General features: G+C 38.5%; 1 protein-coding gene across 8 annotated transcripts in view; it reads left to right on the top strand.

The window, feature by feature from the left end:
• Positions 1-13526, top strand: part of PLD1 (phospholipase D1) — a 205404-nt gene that overhangs the window by 93353 nt on the left and 98525 nt on the right. For all 8 annotated transcript variants that reach the window (XM_077991683.1, XM_001085464.5, XM_077991684.1 and 5 more), the window contains exons 9-11: positions 3269-3421; positions 7364-7513; positions 8229-8312. In XM_077991683.1, the coding sequence (XP_077847809.1) occupies positions 3269-3421; positions 7364-7513; positions 8229-8312 (387 nt within the window). The remainder of the gene's footprint in view (positions 1-3268; positions 3422-7363; positions 7514-8228; positions 8313-13526) is intronic.

Here is a 13526-nt window from a genome sequence, read left to right as displayed (position 1 = left end):
GAGGGTGGCGGGTGGGAGGAGGGAAAGAATCAGAAAAAAAAATGCCTGTCAAATACTATGCTTAGTACCTGGGTGACGAAGCAATCTGTACACTAAACCCCTGTGACGCAAGTTTACCTATTTAACAAACCTGTAAGTGTACCTCTGAGTCTAAAGTAAAAGTTAAAAGAAAAAAATATATCTATTGACAAAAAAGAAAAAGGGAAGAAATCAGAGGAGTTTTTATGAATGGCATAATTAAGAAGAGCTTTCAATAAAAGCCAAGCATCAAATTACCCTAATATCTAATGACTGGTAAAAAGAACAACTACAAGACACCAATGAAAAAAAATTGAAGAGGATCAGAAGAATTAATACTGTTAAAATGACCATACCATCCAAAGCAATCTACAGATTAAGTGCAACCCGATCAAAATACTAATGACATTTTCACAGAAATAGAAAAAACAATCCTAAAACTCATATAAAACCACAAAAGACCCTGAGCAGTCAAAGCAATCCTGAGCAAAACAACAACAAAAAAAACAAACCAAAGCTAGAGGCATCACACTACCTGGCTTCAAAACATATTACAAAGCTATAGTAACCAAAACAGTATGATACTGGTATAAAACAGACACACGACTAGTAGGACAGAATAGAGAACTCAGAAATTAATCCATGTATCTATAGCCTACTGATTTTTCCAAAGGCATCAAAAACGTTCTGTGGGGAAAGTGCACACTCTTCAGTAAACAGTGCTGGGAAAACTGGGTTACCCTTTGATATCATAGCCTTGGTATTTGTCTTGAGGAGCATTATAAGAACTCTTATAAAATGTATAATTTCTATATTTGCTTTGAAAATTGTTATCGGGAATATTATTCATTATGTTGTTCAGTTGTCTTATGTTAGGTCCCAAATGAGAAGCTTTGTTTGGAATTTAGTTTTGGAGGAAATCCACTTATTTCTTTAATATATTCATTTGACAAGAAAAACCAGGAAGCTTATACCCACATGAGTGTGTCATCTCTGTAATTATATTTACCTTTGTGGTTAGGTATTTTAGGTATTTACTTTCTGTGACCTTGACATTTTTCCTTTTTTGAGCTATACCACATATGTTCTTTGCTGTAAGTTATCCTAAATCCATTCTATGCCCTTTTATTAGAAAGGAGATAGCTTATGTATTAAAAAACAAATTAATGAAATGAAACTATGTGGAAATCAATGTAGGTTTGTCTACATTAAATTCCAAGTTACAAAGCCATCCCGGGCGCGGTAGCTCAAGCCTGTAATCCCAGCACTTTGGGAGGCCGAGACAGGCGGATCACGAGGTCAGGAGATCGAGACCATCCTGGCTAACACGGTGAAACCCCGTCTCTACTAAAAATACAAAAAAAAAAAAAAAACTAGCAGGGCGAGACGGCGGGCGCCTGTAGTCCCAGCTATTCGGGAGGCTGAGGCAGGAGAATGGCGTAAACCTGGGAGGCGGAGCTTGCAGTGAGCTGAGATCCGGCCACTGCACTCCAGCCTGGGTGACAGAGCGAGACTCCGTCTCAAAAAAAAAAAAAACAAAAAACAAAAAAACAAAGCCATTAAAACATAATGCAATTCCCAGTTTCAGTAGAGATTTATTATAGATATATTTTAAATACTGAGTTCCCATGCTATATTTACAGTATTACTTATTTTATATTCAGATGTTCCAACCTTACTATTCCATAATGTGGAAGTACCTAGAGTGCTTTACTTTGATATGCGCTATTATGCCCATTTTGTTACTTCAGTTTTCAAATAATTCAGTCAATCACTCTATAATTGCAGGCAAATAGGAATACATGTTGCTATATGCAGCCTTATGAAGTTACCATTTGCATTCACTGTAAATGGATTCCATCTCCTTGGTCTTGCCCTTCTATTGGGGGAACCCACCCCCGATAATTCAACATTATTTCACATAGGTTCTTTTCTATTTCCCTAAGTGTTGGCCGGTCTGAGAAATAAAGGGAAAGAGTACAAAAGAGCCGGGTATCTGGGGGAGACATCACATGTCAGCAGGTTCAGTGATGCCCCCTAAGCTGCAAAACCAGCAAGTTTTTATTAGTGATTTTCAAAGGAGAGGGAGTGTATGAATAGGGTGTGGGTCACAGAGACCACATGCTTCACAAGGTAATAAAATATTACAAGACAAATGGAGTCAGGACACGATCACAGGACTGGGGCAAAATTAAAATTGCTAATGAAGTTTCAGGCACACATTGTCATTGATAACATCGTATCAGGAGACAGGGTTTGAGAGCAGACAACTGGTGTGACTAAAATTTACTTAGGTGGGAATTTCCTCGTCCTAATAGGCCTGGGAGCGCTACGGGAGACCGGGGATTATTTCATCCCTTATCTGCAACCATAAAAGACAGACATTCCCAGAGCAGCCATTTTAGAGACCTACCCCTGGCAATGCATTCTCTTTCTCAGGGCTGTTCCTTGCTGAGAAAAAGAATTCAGTGATATTTCTCCTATTTGCTTTTGAAAGAAGAGAAATATGGCTCTGTTTCACCCAGCTCTCAGGCAGCCAGACCTAATGATTATCTCCCTTGTTCCCTGAACATTGCTGTTATCCTGTTCTTTTTTCAAAGTGCCCAGATTTTATATTGTTTAAACAATTTGTGCAGTTAATGCAATCATCACAGGGTCCTGAGGCAACGTACATCCTCAGCTTACAAAGATGACAGGATTAAGATTTGAAGTAAAGACAGGCATAGGAAATCACAAGAGTATTGACTGGGGAAGTGATAAATGTCCATGAAATTTTCACAGTTTATGTTCAGAGATTGCAGTAAAGACAGGCGTAAGAAATTATAAAAGTATTAATTTGAGGAACTAATAAATGTCCATGAAACCTTCACAATTTGTGTTCTTCTGTCATGGCTTCAGCCGGTCCCTCCATTCGAGGTTCCTGACTTCCCGCAACACCCTTCCTATCATGCATCCTGTGAGTGCTACCTGCCAATATTAGGGACATTCCTCCAGCTTTGCCATTAGTGTTTAAAGAGCTAATGAATTACTGTGAATTACTTGTTACACTGTTTCTTAGAAAAACATAATAGAAAGGTTTTGTTGTTGTTTTTTGTTTCATAGCGATTAAAAATAAATAAATCTCCTATGTAGAAAATGTAATTATGTCTACAGTCTGCCAGAGTGATTACTTAAGATTTGTCATAATAATTAGTTCTTCTCATTTTATTTACTCAATACAACTTTTAAAATACTTACTACCTTCTTACAGATGGTTAATAGTGAAAGATTCCTTTTTACTGTATATGAAACCAGACAGCGGTGCCATTGCCTTCGTCCTGCTGGTAGACAAAGAATTCAAAATTAAGGTGGGGAAGAAGGAGACAGAAACGAAATATGGAATCCGAATTGATAATCTTTCAAGGTACAAGTTTCAAATATTTAAAAAAGATTTCTACAAAAATATCTTAAAAACAATTTTTTCCTTAACCTTAAGTAAAAAAGGAGTTTAAAAAGGGTTAGAAAATTGTAATTTAGAGCTCATCCTCAATCAATGTAATGAAACCACTTTTTTCCTTGTATATATTTTAAAGAGTATCCTGTGTGCAACAGAGTCAGAATAAACAATCGCATATGTAGATGTTTGCTTATGTTAACAGAAATTACTACTCAATTTGCCAGTTTACTAAACAGATAGATTAGAGCTATAGTTTACATTTTTAAAATAAATGAAACCTTTACTTTGTAAATCAATATTCTTTAATTAACAAAACACCAAAAGAGTGATTTGATTTATAAAAATTGTTACACACATATTTTAAGAAAGATACCTTCTTTTTCTCTGAGACAGGGTCTCACTCTGTCACCTAGGCTGAAGTGCAGTGGCACAATCTCTGCTTACTGCAACCTTCACTCACTGCAACCTCCATCTTTCAGGTTCAAGCAATTCTCCCACTTCAGCCTACCGAGCAGCTGGGACTACAGGCGCCCGCTGCCACACCCGACTAAATTTTGTATTTTTTGGTAGAGACGGAGTTTCACCATGTTTGCCAGGCTGGTCTCGAACTCCCGACCTCAAGTGATCTGCCCTCCTCGGCCTTCCAAAGTGCTGGGATAACAGGCCTGAGCCATCCCACCTGGCCAAGAAAGATATCTTGAAAGGACACTTATGTACATTTATTTATTATAGATTTTATTAGTGAATACATGTGTATGTGATCTTTCTGGAATATTGTAGTTATATCATGTATGTGTGTCTTTATACGTATATATCCATTTGTCTCTATATAGTTCATTCACCATCATGTATATGACTATATATGCATTTCTCCCTGTACACATACACAACATAGCTTCATATTCCCTTACTAATTTACATGTTTGTGTGTGTGTATGTGTGTGTGTGTGTGTGTGTGTGTGTGTGTGTGTGTGTGTGTATAAAAAGATGCTGAACTTCCTGATGATATTCTATGAGAATGGAACATTTAAGATTGTGACTGGAAATATAATGGTGCTGCCATTACACCTTCCTCCTACATTCCTGTTTTACAGTGAGCCACAGAAGTCTGGCCACAGTTCTCATTGGTCCCTTACTTTATTGGCCACTTCATCTGCATTTCCCACCCTCGCTTATTCGTATGTCAATGCCAAATGAGGCCATTCACATCCAGGTTTCATTACCTTCCTTCCTGGTGTAAGATCCCCCCATGATTTTATCAAATAAGGCCAAATTTCCCCACTTATTTTTGAAGGGCATTTATTTTCCTGCGTTTATTTGAAATTCCTCCCTAATATGCCTTGCAGGTTCTATGGAGGCAGCATTTTTTTCTTGCCTCTTTCCCTTTGCTTTTCTTATGTCCATGGTTGGAATAGTTCTTTTTTTCCCCCTTGATTCTGACTCACATCCTGTAATAATGTCTTATCTTGTTACTTGTATCTTCTGTAAAGTCATCTCGTAACTGTTTTTCAGAGGCTTTTTAGCTCAATTGGAGTAGTGCTTGCAGGATGGGTCAAGCCCAGGCACCTCCTGTGCCCTCTTGTCTCCATCCCTAGAAACCCGTGCCTCCTTTACCACACATGATGGGGATGCTTCACTCCTCTCAGCTCCACCATGTCTCTCCTCCCCTGTCTCCACAGCCCAGCAGCAGCAGCCTCCCCCTGGCTTCATGACTTTCAGACAAAAGCCAGCATCTACCTCTGACATATTGAGGAAAGCAGTTTGGACATGGTTAATCTTTATAAATAATTCTTTTAGAATCTATGAACACAGCCCCCTTCCCTGCTTCTCATCAGGATCATTGCATTTCCTCAAAAAAGCAACCTCCCTCCTCACCCATAGTCTTCTTACATTGGGATGGTGGTAGATTTCTGCCTACGTGGCAGGGATACAGCTGGCTCCAACACTCTGTTTTCCTTCAAACTTCAAATTTGGATAACTTATTTTTCCCTCTTAGTAGTAGGCAGAATTCTGACACTTGGCATTAAGAAAAAAACTTTCTGGAATCCACTCTGAATTTTTTTTTTTTTTTTTTTTTTTAGCATTTATAACTCTGTACGAGTTTAGGATCGTTTAGTTGTGAGTGACAGAAAAATCTAAAGCAAACTGGCTTATACCAAAGAGAACTTATCAGCCATGTTAAGCGTGACTGATTCCCTTGTGGTAGCAAGATGGCCACCTCCCACACTCACACCAAATTCTGTGGAAGCAAGAGAGTCCCTCCTGGCATTCCTGAGCAAGTCCTCACATTTGCTCAGGAATGGCTGAAAGGATACTCATGTCCATTTGTTATAGGAATGGATAAACAAATGTACATGAGTATCCTTTTTTTTCTGATATCAATATGTTTAATTGATTATTATTGCAAAAGAACAGTTTTCCTGGCCAGGTGCGGTAGCTCACGCCTGTAATCCCAGCACTTTGGGAGGCCAAGGTGGGCAGATCACAAAGTCAGGAGTTTGAGACCAGCCTGGCCAATATGGTGAAACCCTGTCGCTACTAAAAATACAAAAATTAGCCGGGCGTGGTGGTGCTTGCCTGTAGTCCGAGCTACTTGCGAGGCTGAGGCAGGAGAACTGCTTGAACCCAGGAGGCAGAGGTTGCAATGAGCCGAGATTGCCCCACTGCACTCCAGCCTGGTGACAGAACAAGACTCCATCTCAAAAAAAAAAAAAAAAAAAAAAAAAAGCCAGCACGGTGACTCATGTCTGTAATCCCAGCACTTTGTGAGGCCAAGGCAGGCAGATCACCTGAGGTTTGGGAGTTCAAGACCAGTCTGATCAACATGGAGAAACCCGTCTCTACTAAAAATACAAAATTAGCTGGGAGTGGAGGTGCATGCCTGTAATCCCAGCTACTTGGGATGCTGAGACAGGAGAATCACTTGAACCCCGGAGATGGAGGTTGCAGTGAGCCGAGATCATGCCATTGCACTCCAGCCTGGGCAACAAGAGCAAAACTCCGTCTCAAAAAACAAAACAAACAAACAAACAAACAAAAAAGAACAGTTTTCCTACGATTAATGAAACAGAAAATGCACAACATATTCATGCCAGAACCACCTTCTGGGACCAGGAAGATGGAATATGCAATTTTGCTTAGCTTTGTTGAAGAGAAGGGATGGCTGTCATGAAGCACAATTGGGATGATATTTCCAGAAGCTGAGGGAATGGATACTAGAGGGCACAAAGGGAAGTGTCCTCTAGAGCAGAGATCCCCAACCCCCTCGGGGTGCCAGTCCATGGCCTATTCGGAACTGGGCCGCACAGCAGGAGGTGAGCAGTGGGCAAGGGAGCATTACCACCTGAGTTGCAGTCTCCTGTCAGATCAGCCACAGCATCAAATTCTCACAGGAGCCCGAACCCTATTGTGGATTGCACATGGCACGGGATCTGGGCTGCACGCTCCTCGTGAGAATCATGTCACCTCGTGATGACCTGAGGTGGAACAGTTTCATCTCGAAACTACCCCCCATCATCTGTGGAAAAATTGCCTTCCACAAGCCTGTCCCCAGTGCCAAAAAGTTGGGGACCACTGCTCTACAGGAGCCAACAGCTCTCTAACACTTAAAAGTAGATCCTCACCTTACCCCTCTTTCTTTATCCTCCTCATGGCCTAGCACGCAGCTCTAGGTCTATGGTAAGTATCTTTATGCATGTTTGCATGAGTTAATGAATAAGTAACCTGAACATTTATTTTTGTTATATTGAATATATTTCTAGAAATACTACCAAAAAATGTTAAATGCCTGCTTTCTTCATGTTCTTTGTCTAAAATTTTCAGTTTATGTTTGGTATACTACCAAATAAAAAAGAGCATGAGATAGAACAGAGTGACTATTCTTTTCAACTTTCTGCTTTCTCTTTAAAGGACACTTATTTTAAAATGCAACAGCTATAGACATGCTCGCTGGTGGGGAGGGGCTATAGAAGAATTCATCCAGAAACATGGCACCAACTTTCTCAAAGATCATCGATTTGGGTCATATGCTGCTATCCAAGAGAATGCTTTAGCTAAATGGTAAGTTAGTTATTATTGCTCTAAGCCTGCCAAGGCAGTCCTAGCATCTAATATTACACTGTCCTAAATTCACCTGGAATCAATTTTCAAAACTGTGAAAGATTATGCATTATACTTAACAAGGCTTCTCTTTTTGTGATAATTATAGGACTACCTGATTATATATTAGTTTTTCAATTGTTGCTTTTAAGATTTTTCATGGTGAACTTAGCTAGCTTTAGAGTTTGAAGTTTGAATTTTAAAGCTAACTTCATACATTTCTTTAATGATGCAAATAGAAGGTTTATTTAAGTCATTAGCCCTAATTTAGGAAAAAGCATTTACTTGCTAGATATTTCTTTTAAATAAAGTCACGCTTAGCATGTTTTTCTACCCGTGGATTGGAAGCTAATTTCTTTTCAGTCTCAGAAGAAAAACTGTATGTAAGTTCAACAGGATAGGAGAATTCATCTGGCTCCTTATGATGATGAGGCTCAATAAATTTGTTGTTCTCTAAGCAGAGAAAAATCAGGCTGCTTACCACTCACTGCCCTTCCTAGGCAGCAGAGGAAACTTGGTATTTTCAATCCTTGTTTTGCAGGTACACAAAGTCAATGATGATTGTGTGTTATGTGGAGACTCTAGGCAGTGGCTTCCATATTTTGCTTTACCATAAGATAAGTTTCTTTTCTTTTCTTTTTTAATAACAAAAAAGAACAATAAACTTGTCTTTCAGGTATGTTAATGCCAAAGGATATTTTGAAGATGTGGCAAATGCAATGGAAGAGGCAAATGAAGAGATTTTTATCACAGATTGGTGGTTAGTATTTGTCCCTGGGAATTTTTTCTGGAAGTTTCTATGTTTAGAAATGTACAGTGGTATAGTGCTGTTCAAGAATTACATATATGAAAATCAGCAGTATCTATGGATGGTTTGGCCAGAGTCTCAACCAATTGACTAAGCCTTCAGTGAAAGGCCTTTTCAAAAACCTTGGCCTCAACAATATTCATAAAATACTTAGTTTGAACAATTAGGTTTTATATTTGCATTTGGAAGCACACTTCCACGTGTTCATGTCAGTAAAGATTATGCTGTAATGCAAGTCCACTTACAGAGGTAATGGTGTCTTTGGGTGTCTTTTTCTAATTTTGGTATGTCTGTCATGAGGGCCAGTGAGTATACTTCTTCTAAATTGTGACTTTGATGTTGAAATAGTTCCACTTGCCTGTTACTGTAAAAATATCCTCTGTAATGACTAGGCCTCATCAGCTGTTCTAGAGATACATCCGGTTTCAACTTTGTGACCACCTTAAAAAAGTGTCCATAAGAGTTGCTATGCTTATTAAAGTCACCAGAAGCCTCATATCTGAAACTCATTTAGCTCTTGGGAAATTTACTCCTGTAGTTGGTGTAGGCATTCTAGTCTGACTTCAGTTCCAATCATTTATCTGCCTGGAAAGCTAAAACCCATTACACATGCTAACACTGGCTATGATGGAAATGAAAATGTCTAAAATGTGTTTTCCTTCTAGGAACTTATTAGTAGTTGCCTGAATTGCCCCTTATCCAGTTTTCTTCCAAAAGGTACCTTACATGAACTGTTAATGTATCATCATAATTTATTCCCTTCTAACTCTAGGTTTTGTGGGCAATATCAATATCTAATTCAAGAATGGGAACACATCTTTTGCTTCAGTTGTCTGGAAATCTATAATGCTAAGGCATGCTTTCTTAACCTTGGCCCTGTTGACATTTGGGGCCAGATAATTCTTTGTTGCAGGGGGCTCTCCTATGCATTGTAGGATGTTTACTGACATCCACTAGCTACCAGTAGTAAGTTCCCAGTTGTGACCACCAAAATATCTTCATCCATTGCTAGATGTTCCCTGGTTGGGGTTGGGAGAGGATGCAAGATCCCTGTCGGCTGGGAATCACTGATGTAGAGGGGATAGACGGGGTATGTGGTGGCCAGCATGCTCATGCTTGTGGAGGAGCTTAATTCTGGTCTTTCTATTCTTGCCAAATTTTCTCTTTTCAGTCAGTTACCAGGAAGAAAAAATGGTTCATACTTAGGAGCTATTTATTTGGTTGAATATTTTACAAACACTTGTGATAATAAATTTGTGCCAGTGAGTACTATATTCTTTAAAAAAATATTTCTGAAAGTTTCGTGAAGATGTGAGAGACTAAAAATAATTTTTCCATTGAGTCTAGATTTTCGTGCTTTGTATCTGAACACCAAAATTTTTTTAACTTTTAAATTCAGGGGTACAATTACAGGTTTGTTAAATAGGTAAACTTGTAGCATGGGAATTTGTTGTATGGATTATTTTATCACCCAGGTGTTAAGTCTAGTACCCACTAGTTATTTTTCCTGATCCTGTCCCTCTACCCTTGAAAGGCCCTAGTGTGTGCTGTTCCCTTGTACGTGTCCATGTGTTCTCATCATTTAGCTTCCACTTATAAGTGAGAACATGTTGTATTTGGTTTTCTGTTCCTGTGTTAGTTTGCTAAGGATAATGGCCTTCAGCTCCATCCATGTTGCTGCAAAGGACATGATCTCATTCTTTTTCATGGCTGCATTGTATTCTGTGGTGTATATGTGCCACATTTTCTTTATCTAGTCTACCATTGATGGTCATTTAGGTTGATTCAATTAAACATTGTATACAGAGATGGAACCCTGAATGTTGTCCTCTCTACTTTCAGCAAGAGAATGAATTGGGAGGTTATTTATTTTTTCATGACTGCACTAGGATACCATTTTATTACAACACATCATTAGAAATAAAACCTTCACAGTAACTTCTCTCAAACAAGTAAAGAAAATTCTTGTTGTACAAACATATTCCAAAAGGAGCATTCAGAAACTTAACCAAACCCTAATATGCGTAGACCTGAGAGACTGGGGTTATCTACCACAGTCTCTGTATGGAGTCTGTATGTTAAATGTGTCAGAAATAGGATTAAGAAAACAGGAGAATACAAAAGAAAAATCAATGAACAGAGATTTTTAAAAGAGGGATTTTGTAAAGGGTAGAGAAACAGAAGAGACAAAGGTTGAGCTGGAGACAAAGGTTATAAAGAAAATAAATCAGCATTGCATTACTAACTGGCTCGCAAACAGAGACTATTCTAGGTAAAAGAATACATGTTTTCAATGTATTTAAGTTGGTTTTAAACGCAACTTTCTTTAAGTTGGTTTCAATATTGTTAGTGTTTTTCAAATGATGGGTTGAGCCTCTTTAGTAATTGTTTGTTAAAATAATTTAGTATGTTGTGACCAGTATTTTTTTTTTTTTAAAGAATGGCATAGGATAGGATAAGGGAGGGAAGGGAAAAGAAAGGAAGGGTACAATGTAAGTGGTAATAAGGGCTACTAATTTTGGAAACTTTTATTTTGGTTGTAGATAGATAGATAGATAGATAAACAGACAGACTGACCGACCGGCTGTTGGTTTGGGGTATAATGTATTTCTGTCTGCAGTTTATGGTCCAAAAGTTTAAAAGTTTGAAAGCCACTGACTTTCAAAAATGGTTAGTAAACTTTTTCCTTAAAGAGCCAGAGAGTAAATATTTTTTTAAGGTTTTCAAATCATGTACGGTGTCTGAAGCATATTTTTTTTTACAACTCTTTAAAAATATAAAAACCATTCTTAGCTCACAGGCCATGCTAAAACAGTCTATGGGCAACATTTGACTTGTGAGCTATAGTTTGTTGACACCTATCTTAGAAGATAGACTTAATTCACCACATTTTATCAATACTAAGAGCTAAATGTAGTGTTTTCCGAAGTTGTACCATTTTACATTTTCACCAGCAATGTATGAGAGTTACAATTCTTCCACATAATTGCTAGTCCTTGGTGTTGTCAGTCGTTATTTCAAAGGGTATACAATAGTGTTTTATTATGATTTTAGCTTGTGTCAGGAACATCATTTCACATTGAGCAAATTTTCATGTGATATTTGGACATTTATTTAACTGTTCAAATTTTTCCCCTTTTTTTGAGAGGGAGATGTTGTCAGTCTTCTTGTTTAGTTGTAAGAGGTATTTGTACATGCTAGTTAAAGTGGTTGTCCCATTTCACTCTGGCCTCCATTCTTTCTGTTGAGAAATTCTCTGTCACTTGAATAGATTGTTCCCCTCTAAGTAATGTGTTATTTTTCCTCTGAGTGGTTTCAATATTTTCCTTCTGTCTTTAGTTTTCAGCAGTTTGGTTATGATGTTTGTGTTTATCCTATTTGGGGTTCTCTGAGGTTCCTAAATCTGTAGTTTTATATCTTTTGCCAAATTTAAGAAATTGTTAGCCATTATTTCTTTACACATTTTTTCTGAACTTTCCTCTTTCTCTCCTCTTTCTGAATCTCCAATGACACAAATAGTGTCTTATTTATTTGTCAAATTCATTGACTCTTTCCTCTATGACAGGGTCCCCAACCTCCAAACCAAACCAGTCTCCAGACTGTTAGGAACCAGGCCACACAGCAGATGAGCCGGAGGTTGTAGGGGGAGGTAGTGAGTATGAGAATTACTGCCTGAGCTCCGCCTCCTGTCAGATCAGCCGCGGCATTAGATTCTCCTAGGAACATGAACCCTATTGTGAACTATGCATGTGAGGGATCTAGGCTGCCTGCTCCTTATGAGAGTCTATATAGTGCCTGCTGGCCTATCTGAGGTGCAACAGTTTCATCCAGAAATTATCCTTCCCCCTCATTCCCACCCATGGAAAAATTGTCTTCCATGAAACCGGTTTCTGGTGCCAAAAAGGTTGAGAACTGCTGCTCTATGATCTCCATTCTGGTATGGAGCCTATCCTGTGAGGTTTGGGGGATTTATTGTTTGCTTTTGTTTTTCTAGTGTTTTTGGTAATTGTGTTTTTCACTTTGAAAATTTTTATTTGGTCCTTCTCTATATCTTTTTCTGTAAGACTTTTTTTGTCTTTTCATTTTAGGAGTGTTCACCCTTACTTAGAGCATTTTTATAATATCTGACATAGCCTTAAGTAGGTAATTTCAATATCCACGTTGTCTTGATATTGACGTCTGCTGATTCCCTTTTCCATACAAGGTTAAGATTTTTTTTTTTGTTCTGGTTCTTTGTGTGCCGGGTACTTGTACTGTATTCTAGAAAATTTTATTATTATGTTATAAGACTCTGAGTCTTGTTTGAATCCTGTGGAGAATGTTAGTATTTTTGTGTTAGCGGGCAATTTACCAATTTCAGTTCAGGCTTAAAGTTCCAACCAGCCTTTTATGAGTGTTGTTTTAATGTCGGTTTTGTTGTTAATGCCTTTGCGGTGCTATTCAGATCTGTCCCATATGCGTGCCACCTAGTGGCCAGTCTGAGACTTGGATGGTGGTCTGTTCCTCAGTTCAGTTCTCAGCCTCTTTGGTGTGATGTTTAGGATGAAATCCATGCATAGACAGCTTGGGAGTGAGCCAGAAAATCAGAAACAACTTTATGGAGCTGCTTTTCTGAGCTCCTCTCCCCTGTTTTTAGTTTCCCATGGCTTCCCTTTTTAGCCTTCTAGCCTGAAAGATGGGTTTTTATTTACTGTGCTCTGCCATGTGCTTTCTCTGATGGCACCCATGTCCAGAGCCAAGCCAGGCGTATTTACATCACCATTGGTGAGGAAATTTCCCCTGCCTCAGAAGTTTTAGTACCTTTGGGCTCTCCACTGCAGCTCTGTCACTACCAGAGATCCTTTTCATTCTCCCCAAGCCTGAACTAGAGGATTTTTGAACTTCTCTCTGTGCCGATGCCTGTTTCCAAGTTTTCCCTCCAAGTCAAGGAATCAAAGGGGGAAAAATTGTTAAACTTATCACTGGCTAGGTGGTACTTCAAATTCTGTTCTTCTTTTTCTCTATTGAGGCTTCCACTTATTTAGCTCTTATGTAATTTTTCTCAGCAATATTTTGTATTTTTCTAGCTATAGGTCTTATACATATTTTGTTAAAATTTTCACTGAGTATTTTATGTTTTTTGATATTATTGTAAATGATATTTTAAAATTCATTTTCCATACAGAA

This window comes from Macaca mulatta, chromosome 2, assembly GCF_049350105.2.
Source record: "Macaca mulatta isolate MMU2019108-1 chromosome 2, T2T-MMU8v2.0, whole genome shotgun sequence".
In the NCBI taxonomy this organism is placed as follows: Eukaryota; Metazoa; Chordata; class Mammalia; order Primates; family Cercopithecidae; genus Macaca; species Macaca mulatta.
This window is presented reverse-complemented; position numbering and strand designations above follow the sequence as displayed.